The sequence below is a fragment of the Gambusia affinis genome, linkage group LG15 (genome assembly GCF_019740435.1).
Source record: "Gambusia affinis linkage group LG15, SWU_Gaff_1.0, whole genome shotgun sequence".
Taxonomy (NCBI): Eukaryota; Metazoa; Chordata; class Actinopteri; order Cyprinodontiformes; family Poeciliidae; genus Gambusia; species Gambusia affinis.
In genome coordinates this window covers 9,001,125-9,016,929 of record NC_057882.1, presented here as the reverse complement: position 1 = coordinate 9,016,929, position 15,805 = coordinate 9,001,125, and the positions used below count along the sequence as shown (strand labels likewise).

Genomic DNA, 15,805 nt, shown 5'->3' with positions numbered 1-15,805 from the left:
AAGTTGAACGAAAACTATGCATAACTTACTCAAAAGGGTGCTAGGCATTTGTTTTCATCCCCATTTAGTCTAAAACTCCTGAATAAAAATGCATTCAACATCCCACAAAACTTGGTCAAGAAAGACACGATTGAAGGAGAGCCTTAAGAAGTATTATTTAGTTTTGCACAATCCAAATATAAAACTTCTAGTCACTGTGAATCATGATGATAGCAGCATAATGCTAGGAAGACTTTTCTCAAACATCTTTTGTCTGTAGGACATATTTATCAAGAGATTAAATGTTCGCTTATTGTATTTTGTCAAATTGACGCAGACTCTTAAAGATAAGATGGAAAATGTTATAGAATATAAATTTTTAAGTTTTACCACAGAATCTCAATTGAATTGGGGTTTTAACTTTGACCAGGCCATTTTTAGACATGATTATGCTTTGATCTAAATTAGGGGTGCCCAAATCCTCAAGATCAACTATTCTGCAACTTGTAGATTGCTCCCTTCTCTAACACGGCTGAATCAAATGGCTCATCAGAATCTTTAATCTCTGCAGAGGCCTTGTAGTGATTGATTCATTTGATTCAGATGTGTGAAAACAGAGACAGTAGATCTCGAGGACTGGATTTAAAAAAAAAATCTAAATCAGGGGTGTCAAACTCCAGTCCTCAAGGGCCGCTGTCCTGCAACTTTTAGATGTGCCTCTGCTGCACCACCTGAATAGAATAATTAGGTCATTAGCAAGGCTCTGGAGAACTGATCTACACAAGGAGGAGGTACTTAAGCCATTTCATTCCAGTGTTTTGTACCAGAGGTACATCTAAAAACTGCAGGACAGCGGCCCTTGAGGACTGGAGTTTGTCACCAGTGATCTAAATCATCCCACTGTAGAATGAAAATATATCACACTCCTGATGTTTTTCTGGTGAAATATTTCCAAAATCACATATCTTACTCTTCTTATGCCAGAACGCGCTATTTTGCTTTCTTCCATCATGTAAACTCGCAAACAAACTTCAAACATTCAAGTTTATGGCTGTGCAAAATGCAAAATGTAAAAAAGTTCCTTGGGTGAAAATACTCTCACAAGCAGCTGAATCCACTTAACATCAAAATAGGCCAAACAAATTTCAGTAAATCTGATATTGATCAACTGGGCATGCTTATTTGTGGTACACGTGTAACAGGATAGAAAGGGTGAACATGTATTTTTGTGACTGTATGTTTTATTCATGCCGCTGTGACTTGCAGGAGGCATCTTGAAATTACATCTTTAATGGTCATTGATCTGTTACGACCCAGGGAGCCGGGTAGTATAAATGTAATCCCAACACAGACTTTTTTAAATAGTGTTCAAACAAGGTTGTCAAATACCGCCAAACTGGCTGTATCTCACTTTTAACTAGAAAACTTCTTTAAATTCCCAAACCCGATTCTTATTTTTAGTTTTCGCAATGTCACTCATATTATCAACCATTTTCTTCCACGGACACTCCAGGAGCCTTCTCCTTTACACTTTCCTCAATTGGTCGTTCTGGGGTGAGTTTTAGAATAATGATGGCCTCCTTATTCTGCTCTTACCCACAGCTGTCCAGGGCAATTACCCATAAATGAAGAAATACGCAGCACTATTTCAAAAGCTTGCTCAGTCACCGTGTGACTTCTTCAGGCAGACTTGAGTGATAGCAGATTGAAAAGCCAGCAGACAACGACCTAAAATAGAGCGAGGTATGTCAGCAGTAATAGTTCCCTGTCCTTGACTAAAAAAGTTTGACAGTGTAAAGATGTGACTGCAAGTGAATTTGAATCAAACCCACGTTTTTCCTTCTAAGTCTCTTTGGAATAGATTTACAGGGCAACATGATGAAGTAATAACCTCTACAGTTTGGGTCAGAGAGTATGGTAATACTAGTCAGATAGCTAAGATCCTCTCCCTTATTTGAAATAAATATTCATTTCATCTCTGTCTTTTTTTGGTCTCCACGCGGCTCCCCCTGGTTCAGCGGTGTGTAAACAACTCCTACATGTGGTGATATTGGAGGAGGTCTCTCTGGGTTGTGGTGTGTAACTGAGATAGAAATATATCATTACTGGGTGGGGACTGAAGGGATCCGAGGGACAAAGAGAATGAGAAATAGGAATATTGGATTCCGTTTCACACACACACACACACACACGCACACACACGCACACAAGCTTATGTCGTTACATGCAGGCTGTCTGCTCCATCTGTCTGTTTTGCTCACGCAGACACTGAAAAAGGCACGTAAAAGCACACACACACACACACACACCCCCATACTTAGCATAGGGTGTCTGTTAACTGCATGGTGAATGGGTGATGGACTGCTTCAGTGGTTCTGCCGGTAATATAATCTTCCCCATTCCCCCAGATCCCACACCAATATGTCACAATTGTCATTTATTCCCGGCATGGTTGCCCCACAATCAGATGGGTTTTCACATTGTACACACACTGATCCAGTCAGGATGATGAACACTTCAAGGGCAACCCACGTATTCCCACACAAGCATGTATGCATACATACATTGAACAGCAACATGTGCAGAGTTTCAGGTTTACTTGTTTCTGTTTTTTTTTTATGTTTCTAGAGTAGGTGGGTGATGGGGGGTTTGCAACAAGCTGACAATAATCCACACCTCTTCCCATTGCTAGAAGGAGTCAGATAGGAACAGGAAGGTAATTTTGGTTTGACAAAGATGAACATTATGTGCAAATGTGTCTGTCAATCATAGTCCTGAGAAAAGATTTTTTTGTTTTGTTTTGCTGAAGTAAACAGGTCCTGAGCATGTCTGATAAATGTATCACACATAACAATGAGATGCTAATTTAAAACTTGCCTGAAAAGACATGGTATTATTCATGAGATCAATGCATTTTTCACCACAGAATTGAAAAGCCTTTTTTGTTTTGTCTTGTACACACTTTAGTTTTTGGGGCAAATGAATAGAGAACCATGACATGACTCGCTAGAACTGTATTTTTGAACTACTCCAGATTGATACTTTGCTTTAAAGTGTCTTAAAGTGATGCTGATTATTAGTTCTTCAAGCTTTTCAGATTATTTTCTTTGAGCTCTCACTGCTTAATATTTATTAACTTTCATATTTCGTCCTTTGCTATTTTTAGATGAATAGTAATCTGAACGATACTCAATATTAGAGGTGAGAAATTGCGGTTCCCAAAAGCCCACCTGAGCAAGTTTTGTTGTTGTTGAAGGCCGTCACTGGCTGAGATATATTCAATAATAAACTCCAAGTATGTTTTTTTTTTTTTATCAGTAGCTGGTAAGAGTAGTTATTGCAACTGAACTTTAAACTCTGATATACCAACTAAACTTTCTATTACTGCTACTGTAAATAATAGTAACAGTAACTGTTCTTGTATTTTTCTATGTTTATCTGACGATGTTGATCCCTCTAGACATCAATCTGTTCTCCACAAACAGAACCACTTTACCTTTGACTTTCATGAATAAATGCTTAAAAGTAGGGCTGAGTAATATTAGCAATTTGCCCTGGTACATTTTTAGACTGGTTACATTTATTGAATTACATTTTTTGAAAACAATGTACAACTAGGAGTAATTTTGCTGCACCATACTTTGTACTTCTGCTTGAGCGATGTTATTTTATAGTAATGCTACTCTCACTTCAATATGTTTTCTTGCTACTGTAAATTAGAAAAATGTGAAATTAGAACTCATTTTCAAGGCGTACATGGCAATGTAGCATCCCAAACAAAGAAACGCAAACATTCACCCTTAAAAGAAAGGTTATTTTTTAAAAGCCAATTTAGGTTTGAGTGTGGAATTAACACTTTATGCATGAATTAATGGACATCTAAAAGGCCAGATGTGGCCCAGGGACATAAAATGCCCATCTGTTCTAAAAATAACTGTAAACAGAGATTTCATTTCAAATAGACTCTTTAGACAATGTACTTGAGCCTAACAAGAAGTCATAATTTACTCTGATATATAAAGCTTAATTTATGGTAAAAATATCAAACATCACAGTTTGATGTATAGAAAACAGTGTTTTAATATTAATAAGTTAAATCTTAAGAGTCAATGAGCTGAAAAATCAGCATACAGTGAATGACCAGCTGGTGGATGAACCTCATTGGTCAAACATTAATTTTTCTAGAGTAAATTCTTTAGTCCCCAAACTACAGGCAGTATGGTGTCAAAATAATTATTTAGATTTTTAAGGAAGTCTTTGTTGTGTTAAATTTATGCATCTTACTTTATATTTAGAAAAAAAAAATACTTGATTTAATGTATGTTGTTTTAAATCAGAATGAAAATCTCTAGTCTGTCCACACGGAGCATGTTAGATTAACAAGTTTCTTTTGTTGTTGTTTTTCCTTTTAGAGATAGGTTGCCCTACACGACTCTGAATAACTCTGATAACAGATTTAATTATAATCTACCATGTAATTAAAAAGAGCGATAACACAGATATCTATTTAAAAGCGTGTGGAAGAACAGTATCGATTTCACCTAATCTCCTTGCTTATCTGGATCCTGGGAAACCCTTAATGCCTGATACCAGACTGAGCTGTCTGGACTGAGGCCAGAGTATAAAAGGTGTAATGGGATCTACCGGCAGATGTCTTTTCAGTGAATTAATGAGGGGCCAAACACTGACTGCATTGACTTCAACAGCAGATCTAGCAAAAATCTTACACTGACATTTGTTTCAGATTAGATTTTAAATGGTCATTTTTGCTGCACCTTTAGCAGGAACTTCTTTGAAAATAGAACAACATCACAACCAGCATGATTTTATATGTGCAAAAAGATTCCAATCTATGTTTTTCATCTATGTTACAATAGCTTAGTCTCCAAACTACACAATTGTCTAATTTAAGTTTTTAATGCAACCGATTCACATTACTTAATCAGCTAATTTTAAGGGTACAGTAGGATATTATTAGAACTGAATTCTTCAACAACCTATTTAATAAGAATACGACTACATCAGTGTATTTTATTTTAATGACTGGTGAAAAAAAAAATCGGATGCTGGTTTAGTTCTTATTTTTTATAGGACATTTCACAGTCTTCACAACTTTCAAGAACTATTTTGTAGCAGCAGAAAAGTGAAACAAAAAATAGTGTTATAATGCAAATTAACACAGAGAGAAAACAGCCAGAAGACTTTCATATGGAGTTTTCCTTCTAATGTTTTTAAGACGTATAATTGCCATTATACACCAGCAGACTGTTTGTGAAAGAGAAGTGCAGAGCAAGTGAGTGTTCACTGATTGAGCTAAATGATTAGCTGTTTATTTATCAATTAGCTTGGATACTAATAATTAATTATTAGGGGCATGTTGCTTATTGAGAGTGAATACTATTATTATTATTATTATTATTAAGACATGAATACCAGTTAAGATATCGCCAAACATCTACTCTACAGCTACAATAGTGCCATGTATTTAAATAAAGTACATGATACTCAGTTGCTGATTATTTCTTCATAGACAAAAGCCATCCTGCTCTCTTTCAGTGAGACTTCAATGACTGTCATAGAGCTGATCTCTTTGTGTCAATTCCATCAACAAGTCCTTTTCTAAGGCCATGGAGGTCAAGGCTGCCTATCATATCTGTCCTGTCTTATTTCTGGCGAGTCGATCACTTGCAAATAGCAGGCATTCCCACCAATATAATTAAGAGGCGGTTAGCTAGTGGTACCACTCGAAGAGTTCCTGGCCTGAAAATGGTGAATAAACACTGGCTGGGACCGCTCATTTGTTATGATGTCTGCTTCTATGGAAAAAGAGAATTAGCTTATTGGAAGAAAATTAAAATTTATTATGAACAAGATATATAGTTTAGGTTTTCTGAAAGTGTTCATAGCTACAGAAAAGTCCCATTGTGGCTTTCAAATGACTTTATTTGAGAAATCCTGCAATGGAACCGCCTTATTAACAAGATGGTTGTTTTTTTGCCATGCACACTTGTCAGTATAAAAGTGCCACTGACTAGTGTCTTTAAATGACTCAAAATTTCCTAACGCATGCCATTTTGGTATGCAAACACACGATTACTTGTGAATTTTACGGGTGCTACAAGGAACGTGCAGTGTGGAGTATACATACGTGTTGTCCTTTCTGAATTAAGGGAGAACAGCTTTGTCGCTGTGACTAACCTTCTGACATCAACACACACAACACTTCCAATATAATCACCTGAGGAGTCCGTCAAAGCAGCTACTATCAATAAAATTTCACATCCTCTAGAGATCACCTTAACTACAAATATCTGGAACAAGTTGGAAACTTCTGGTGGTAAATTAATTCATTTAAAAATGCATCAAATCCCAACTGGCTTATATTTTTCTGTACTGGGAGCTCTTTCCTCAGAAGTGCGCTACTGGGAGAAGCATTATTCACCCTTGGAGACTAAATAAGCCTGTTAAGAAAAGTGGTCACGCTGCTAATTGGTGTACTTTGTGTTGTTTGCATATGCTCGTTCTTCAGATGGGAAATACAAGGTATAACAAAGTAGAGAATGAACTCTTGTAATATGTTGCAAATATATAGTAATTAGTTCAACTGAAAAAGTATAAAACACCCCACATGTATCATATCTTTAATTAGGTGACAGATTGTTGTGTACTCTTTAATTACTGGAATATCTAATGGTCTTTTTAATGAGTGCACAGGATAAGGAGAATACCAAGCACTAACACATTTCGTTTTCACTTACGAGGTAAAATAATTTGCCAAAGTCATGCAAATAGGGGAAAGGTTCTAAAAATACTAAGATAAAAGCAAAATCGAGTTAGAGGGACAATTTTGTGTCAGATGTAAGTGTTAACACTGTCTAGGAAAGCAGAAAAAATAAACATGCTAATTTATTGAAAATAAAAATTATGCACGCTTTGGGAAGAAGAAAAAAATGCTTATCTGGTTCAATAATCCCCTGCATGAGAAAAGTAAAAATAAACCACATATCTGTGAAGCTTTTGAGCTCTGCATTTGAAATCCTTTTTATAAACCAAATTGTACAACAGTTAATTGAGCTTTAGGTTGTGCAGCACCTGGCTGCTTGTTATTCTCATTACTGAGTGGCAGTGATCCGGTGGGTTAGGCAAATATTTTGACAACATCTATTCATGCAATCAAGTAATTTAAAGGGTTGTTTATATTTACATTTTCAAATTTGTACTGATTTACAAAAAAAAAAAAAAGGGTTGATTTTACATTTCATGATTTGCATTAAATATACTTTCCTGTTCAACCAAATAACATCTATTAAGGTTCTGCCACTGTGCTGATGATCTGAGTGCCTTTCATCTGCAGGTTTCAGCTGATTCAGTGGAGAATCTGTTTCATTTTTTGCTGAAAAGCTTAATCTAATCATTTTATGCCCCAATCTTCCAAATGTATCACAGATGCCTTTCTGCTGTTTTGTTCAAAAAGTTGCAAGACTAACGACTGATCATGTTAAAAGGCATAGCTCACATTGTTACTTTAACAACTTTTTTTCTTTTCAGGCGCATTTTGGATAGACGCTAGCAACAGCTACGTTAACATTCTCACATAAAGTTGAGAAATATTTTTAAAAGAGTAGAAGGAAGAAAACAAACACAAGAGTGCAGTTGGCAGCAGCCAAAGCAGGATTGTGCTGAATTATCACACAAACTTGATCAGATGCATGTTTATAAGGCATTGTTAGTATATTGTTGTTTTAATACACAGCACTAAGACAGTTACAGAGTCCGCCTGCAGTTGTTTTTCTCACAACATATTGCTTGACCCTAAATAGTCACTTCAGTTTGAAAAGGCAGATTGTGATAAACATAAATGTCAGAATTTCAAGACTTGTTGATTCCCTAGCTATACATGAGGATGTTATCAACTCATTAAGTAATGCAGAAGAACCAAAGGATGAACCTAATGCAGTGATCTTAGGTCAGACGGTAAATGCTGAATCTGCTCCAGGATAAATAACTAATATGGAATAAAAACATATTAGTGATTTATATGTTCCAGCAGTTACATAATGCCAGTAATAAATTATAACGTGAAGTGTAAGTTTTTACATATGACTGCATTCCATATCAATCACAAAGTATATTATTGAATAGATCATGCACTGTATTTGCAACTGGTCAATAGATGGACGGAGTTGTACTACTTTCACAGTGGTCTGTGTTGCCTCCAAAGGGGAGGTAATTCACAAAGCTTCACAGACACAATTCATCTCCAAGCTTAGGTTGCTTGGCGACGAAAAAGTTGTTCTTATTTTCAGTTGCAGAATTTGGATGCAGGATGAAACTGTCAATCTGTCAGAGAAAAGCTCAGTAACTTTCACAGAAGAGGACGAGAAGGAAAAAGAGTTGAGCAGTAGCTGAGAGGGCAGAGTTTTATAATATTCTTAAAGTTTGGAGAGTCTAGGCTTAAGAGAGGACTACTTTTACTTCCACTGACTGAGTAAAGAGCAAACTGATGTCATTCTGGAGTGACACCAAAACTCACAAAAACAACCAACTTCAGACTGAAGAACAGAACTTTGAGAGCACATATAATCCAAGTCCACAAAATGTTTGCATGTGACCAAATCCCTCTGATTGGATGCATCAAGATATCTTCAAGGTGTCATTACATAGTTCTGTGAAAGTAATTTTACCTCCACCAGACTGCATGGATGCTATGCACTCAGCTTGGTGCAGAGCTGGGCTACTTTCCAGCTGAGCAGCAGAGAGATGAATAATTTTGGCAGCACCCAACAGGCCTTTTGTGGAAAGCAAAACTCTCATCGTTCTTCAAACGTCTAGAGCAGAAGTTGCTGTAAGTAGGTAGTGAACTTCCATTTGTTTGCAGGATACATGCATTTTCTGCAGTAAGAGGCATAATGTTATTGCAGAATGGTATTCTTCTGTCAGAGTGCAATTTAATTTATGTATTCTGTTGAGGTTTCATTTATTCTCATTTATGTACACATTCTCTTTGATTCATATATTCTGAATTAGAGTTTGTCCTTCCTGATTATGTAGGCAAAGATTTTCTCTGTGCTGCTCATGTTTCCTTTCCAATTAAACTAGTAATGGTTCTTATTTTAGATAACCTTCCTAAAAACTGAAGAGTTTATTAAGAGAGTAATATACTAACTTTTAATCGGTGCCAGGACTTCAATGTGTTAACTTTGATTAATTATTTAGAAACATCTTAATGTGTAAAAGATTTTAATGCAGTTAATTATATTTTTTCATTTTCACATGCCAAGCTTGTATTTGTTCCTGGTAGAGCCATAAATTTGATGTGGAAACATCTGTAAACAACAACGACGGACAATAAAGTTGCTTCTCTTGGCCGACTGGCGGTTCAATTTTGTTTCAGAAAATGATCTGATGGGACGTTGGAAAAGACTATTGCTGTGTTCATTATTCAAACCAAAAAATACCATGTCAATGCAAAACATGTTCCATCAAGAACAACCTCCCACTATTTTAATACTTTGTTTTTTAATAATTATCCACCATTTATATTACCGGTAAGCAGATTTGTGGAACCACATATCACTACAAAATCCATAGAAAAAATAAAAAATAAACCGCTAGAAGAAACTTCTCCTTGTGAAGTTACATGTGAACGTACTGGAACATCTCAGTAAATTAAATATTACTGAAAAGCTAATTTATTTAAGTAGGTCAATCAAAGAAGCAAAACTATAAACAATACTTTATGGGACCAATAAAAAGTTGATCAGTAGTCCAGTAGATACAGCAAGACTCACAAGGATGAAAAGACGCAGAAGGTCGTTGCTGAAGAAGCTAGTGATTGAGAATTTTAATTTGGAAGGTTGAGTGGAAGGAAAGACAAGCAAGCAACCCGGAGAGCAACTGTCTAGAAAACTGAGAAACAACATCCTTTGAAGAAAATGTTGGGAGAATTATAAGACTAAGAGGCTGCGGTCAGTGCTTCAAGGTCAAACACAAAGACGTACATACTTTTTAATAGACCAACAATTCAACTGTTTTTTATTTGTTTTTTTTAGAAGTCTTTTATAATGTTTCAACTTTTGGGGAAATTGAATTTTTATTTTTTCATTAGCTGTAAGCCATAGTCAAAATCAAAATAATCGGAAGAAATTGCTGGAAATACGTCACTCTGTGTAACAATAACTTATAGAAAGTAAGGTTACTCTTGGTAATACTAAAAATATTGAAATAAGTGAACACTCATTTATTGTTAGTGTTGTTGTTGAATAAAAACCACCAATTATCCGGTTGGGCTGTTGTCATTCAGCATCTGTGCAGCAATAGGCGTGATGCATTTAAATACAAATGCAGACATGAGGTACCTTTGACTTCCTTCTCATTCCTGAACCAGCGGAGGTCGGCAGCGGGCTTGCTTCCCTGAGTGATGCAGGTCAGAGTGATGTGATCCCCCTCCAGGGCTGGCTTTGTCAGGCCGTTGATCTCCGGCTTTTCTGGCACACCTGGATGATGGAATGGAAATCACAGCAATAGAAATAGTTCAGGCACCACAGTCTGTCATTATGCAGCAATAATTCTATTATGGCTGCTTGGGATTTTTTTTCAGTAGCTTACCCACATGCAGAGAGATTAAGGAGCACACTCCAGAGCTTCACCAAACAGTTCCAGGACACATCAGGCTTTTATTGGCATACAGTTAAGAGGTTTTGCTTATTATTTTTTTTACAAAAAAAATAAAAAATACTAACACCTCTCCATATAGCTTATTGCTTACTGTAATTATTTGTTTTATGTAAGTATACTTAGGAAAGTACACACACCTCTTTTTCACATTCTGTCGCATACCTAAAAATTCATGTATTTTTTTTGAGTTCATATGTGATTAACCAGCACAGATTTTCACATAATTGGTAAGTGAAAGGGAAATTCTAAGTGGTTTTCATTTTTGTTTTACAAAACAAAAAAACCAGGGGTACGTCTTTCGGTGTATGTCTGCATGAGCTTCGAACATTTAGAGACCAAAATGTTTTCCTGATCTTTGCAAAATAGCTCAAACACAGTAAGTCTGAGAATCAACGAAATAAATCATTTTAAACGCTAAGTAGTGTTTTAAAAACATTCACACGGCTACACTCCTGTACACTAATTGTAGCAGTAAGACTTTTTAATTGACATGCTATCACCGTGGTAACAGCCAGTGCCCAAAAGGCATCAATCAAGCCACAAATGTTAAGTTGAAAAGCTTGTTTTAGTTTGAATGTGAGTACATGTGGGTAAGCAAAAGCTCATGATCAGGTAAGAGGCCACAGGCTTGTACAGAAAATGTTAATTACTGGCCTTTCCTGTAATGAGTGTTTTAAGTGACTTGCATCTGCCCTTCCGTTGTCAGTGAGCAATAGGTTTGCCTCGGGCTGAATGACTGCAACGTCTGTCAGTCAATGCCATTGACTGACTCTTGCCTTGTTTGCCTAACCACCTCCACATTTAACTGTGCTAAGTTGTTGGCACAGTTACATGGACCTGATGATTACTGTTTGTGAATGCGTAAAAGCTGAATACATAATGTCAACAAAAGCTGCAGTATTCAGCAAGAACTGACTTTACTCATGTAATGAAACAATTGGAATCACATTTTATTTTGTAGGTTTTCGATGGCATTGTTCTGCAGTACAGAAAAACATTTTAATTCTAATTTATGTTTACTTTTGTGGATACGTTACTGTAGCTTGACAAAAATGACTCAGTTTATTTTTTCTCACCTGAATAGGAGCAGATTAAACACAATATCCATCTGATGTAGTCAAGTTCATTTTGTGCAAAAAAGGTTAAGGTCCTAATGGCAGAAGTTTCCCATTTAATTTCTCAGGGTTAGGGACATTGAAAATAAAACATTTGCCTTCGAATGTGTGGATGGATTCACAAATACTTTTCTAAGGCCCTCTATAATTTTGTTTTCAGTGACTAAAATTAAAGTCTGCATGGTATGAAATAAAATTTAATTTGAATGTTAAATGAAACTAACAGTTGTTTTTTTTTTTCATAACATCAGGAGTGAGTTGTTGTTTTTCAGCCAGGTTTAATTTTTTATCATTTGTTTTGAATGAGTCAGGCTTTAGTGTAATCTTCTATTCATGATTCTTGGTTAATAGTTATCTTTTAACGTTTTCAAATAGGCATCGGCTACTTTCCTATTTATTTTCTTCCCAGTTATTCACAATCCGGTACCTGATTATTTTAGAGCAATGTTGTTTTGTTGATGTTCTTTATCAAACCATAATTTTTTTTCCCCTATGAATCATTCAAACCTGAAAATGGGTGAATGATTCATAGGGCAGAAAAATGATGGTTGTGACAGTTATTAACCCGAGTTTATTCTACACGTAACTGTAAACATAGAAAAAGAACTATATCTAATGCACACATCCAAAATACTTCAAATATCAGCATTTTCTTTATGAACTATCACATAATCATGTTTGCGATATTGAGTGAGATGTGATAAATTGGAAAGGAATTCCATCCATCCATCCATCCGTTTTCTAACACCCTTGTCCCTAATGGGGTCAGGAGGGTTGCTGGTTTCTATCTCCAGCTACGTTCTGGGCGAGAGGCGGGTTCACCCTGGACAGGTCGCCAGTCTGTCGCAGGGCAACACAGAGACACACAGGACACACAACCATTCACACACACACTCACAACTAGGGAGAATTTAGAGAAACCAATTAACCTGACAGTCATGTTTCTGGACTGTGGGAGGAAGCTGGAGAACCCGGAGAGAACCCACCATGCACAGGGAGAACATGCAAACTCCATGCAGAAAGACCCCGGGCCGGGAATCGAACCCAGGACCTTCTTGCTGCAAAGCAATAGCTCTACCAACTGCGCCACAGTGCAGCCATTGGAAAGGAATTCATTACATGTAAATTTTCCTGTAAGTATGAATCTGATGATACAGTATTTTTAGTGGTTGATTATTCCACTGCTTTCATCTGTGTCATTATTACACGAGTAATTGTTTCCTTCCTCTAACAGAAAAACACATATTTGTATGTGTAGTCCAACAGATTTGAGTATGAAGCCGTTTGAATGTTTCCTCCAAATCATTTTTACTTGTGTTCATTGCCAGCACTGAGTGTCTTGATGTAGCAGCTGATAAAACCAGGCCATTCCCAGATCATTTTGTATAATTATTAAATCGGCGTCTTTGTTTCCTGGCGCGCTACATTAAGTATTGTTCAGCATTGCAAAAATAATTTCCCCCACATACTTATTGAGCGGTCGCCTTTAATGTCTCTAATTTTGAGAACGCTTGTTAACACAGAGAGCTAGCTAATGGTCCTGGAGTGCATGAGCACATCTATTAACATTAGCAAAAAACTAACTGGAAAGATAATAAGCCCAGAGGCAGGAAATGAAGCAATGTTTGTGTAAAGTGATGATCACAACACAAACATGTCTGAAAGGGAGGAGTGGTGTTAACAGTCTGTTTTTTTTTTCTTTTTCTTTTTTTTGTTTGGTTGTTTGTGTCCAGCTGCAGGCAAAAGCAACAAGCAGTTTTAACCATATTAAATCAAAACAAAGGCATTAGTGGAAACATTTTCTACAACGAAAGACAAAGACATCATGCAGCAATTGGTATAAAATGCTCTTACCTAAGACGGTGAGGTAAGCTTTGGCTGTTCTGACCGGCATGGTGAAGAGAGAGCAGGTGTACAGGCCCTCGTCACCCAGTGTGACGTCGCTGATGCTGATGGTCAACTCTGACGATGTGGCGCGCACCAGCTCAATCCGGTTGTCCCTTAAAGCTGCGTATATAGACACGAACAGGGAGGAAATAGAACAAGCTGATGTAAAATACACGTCTTAACAGAGCAACTGGGTGGAGGTTTTAGTGCATTCATGTTATTTGGTGAAAAGCAAACCTTGCTATTGGAGTACATAAAAACCCTGTTTTTATATCACTTCTATGGCAAGTTTGTCATTTTAACAACTCCATTACTCATTCACACAAGAACAAAATCTCTGCACAAAAAAGTTGTTGGTGGTGAAATGGTTTTCTTGCAACCAAATAAACCTCTTTTGATTTTAACCATACTTGGATAAAACTTAAAACCAGAGATGTACAAGAGAACTGGATGATTTTGGTCTGATTGGTTCTAATCAGTGATTGGCAGGTCAAACAAAGAAAATACGTGATGCCGTCCTCCCCTCCCCCCCACAATTAATTAATGTATCAAAATAAGAACACACAAAATTTATAAAAGCAATAACCAAAAGCATGAAATTAGATAAACTTTTCCTAAAACTCAGTACATTTTAAATAAAGATTGGGTATTTATGCTGTGATGTGTTCACTGTACAGTTTATACTTTTACTGCTGAAATTATTATTTATTGTATTTGAAATGTTTTTGGATTACCGTATTCTGTGATTCAGTGGGAACAGGCACTACAATTTCAGAAAGTAGTGACACCTTGAAAATTGGCAGGATTTGTCACTTTCATCTAAAGGCTACATTCAAAGCTCTGAAACCAAAACACATAAAAGGACAAATTTGTGCATTAAAAAAAAGACCCCTTGAATTTGTCAGTTGTGTGAACAATTTCTGTTCATCTTGTTTCTATGACCCTTGCTGAAGAGAGGATCCATTCATGGATTGTTTTTGCATGAACAAAGCATTTCCACAGAACCCATTTAATTTAAGCACCCAAGGATCCTTCGCTGTTAATGTTTTTTTGCATGTCAGTCTGCGTGTGTAGCTGTGTGTGTGTGTGTGTGTGTGTGTGTGACTGATACACTGACGGTATGTGCTGAGAACAAATCTATGCCTACGGGTGAAAATATATGTATTCCTAAGTAGACATCTCATTAGTCAATATTTGTTTACTTATTAGTATCTCTATTAGTTTCCACCAAACTGGTTATCAGTCTTCCTGAGGTCCAACTGATAAAACACAAAAATGTTAACACCAAGTAAGACCATTTTGAAAAACACAGCAAACATTTCAATACATTTGAGCAGCAGCCTTAAATGCTTGCAGCTTCCCTGAGTGTCCTCACATCAAGCCAAAAGCATCATAATTGTACTAAGTGCACAATTATGATGTATATACACCTCTTCCTAGCATTGGACCACAATGCAAATAAATATTTACATATATGGAACTTGAGCAAAACAAGTATCAATTTTTGGTGTTTTTTGGAATGGAACGGCTTCATTTAACTTATTGAAACCCTTTTAATCTTATTTTCATATTACACATGGCTGTTATAATAAGATGTGGCATGGTCAGAAAGACGATAAAACTTTGACTTTGATTTTGTGTGAGAATAAAACCCCCAATAAAACCAGACGGTTTGCTTTAAAACAGAATTGACTCTTATTTGCAGCATTATATCATATTAAGTACCATCAATACCACAAGTGTGTGAATTTTCGTCCAAGACCAATAATCTGCATACAATTTCTGAAAAGTAGGTGCAAGTTTACTGTTTAAATTAAAGCTTTTATGTGTCATTAGCAGGCTAAAAAGCAAAAGGCATCTTGAAGATGAAGACATAGACTGCCTCATTATGGAAATCTCAGAGAACTGTTGCTGCCCTCTGCACATTTACCACATCACAATATTCCTCTAATCACTCTCTTATTTCAAAAGCTCACAAGTTCATAAAGGTTATTCTTCTTGCCAAAACAAGCCAAGTATGAAAAGATGGGAAAAGAACACTTTAATTTAAATTTGGGGCACTGCAGTCAAAGAAAAAAAAAAAAAAAAACTGAAATGAGAAGAATTAATTTTGAGGCATAGCTTACTTGGATGATCTTCTCAAAAAC

At 36.4% G+C, this 15,805-nt stretch overlaps 1 protein-coding gene across 5 annotated transcripts in view; it reads right to left on the bottom strand.

Moving 5' to 3' along the window:
• The window catches only part of cadm2a (cell adhesion molecule 2a), a 231,010-nt gene that overhangs the window by 34,015 nt on the left and 181,190 nt on the right, over positions 1–15,805 (bottom strand). For all 5 annotated transcript variants that reach the window (XM_044139743.1, XM_044139745.1, XM_044139744.1 and 2 more), the window contains 2 exons: positions 13,626–13,778; positions 10,338–10,475 (listed from right to left, as the gene is read on the bottom strand). In XM_044139743.1, coding sequence (XP_043995678.1) covers positions 10,338–10,475; positions 13,626–13,778 — 291 coding nt within the window. The remainder of the gene's footprint in view (positions 1–10,337; positions 10,476–13,625; positions 13,779–15,805) is intronic.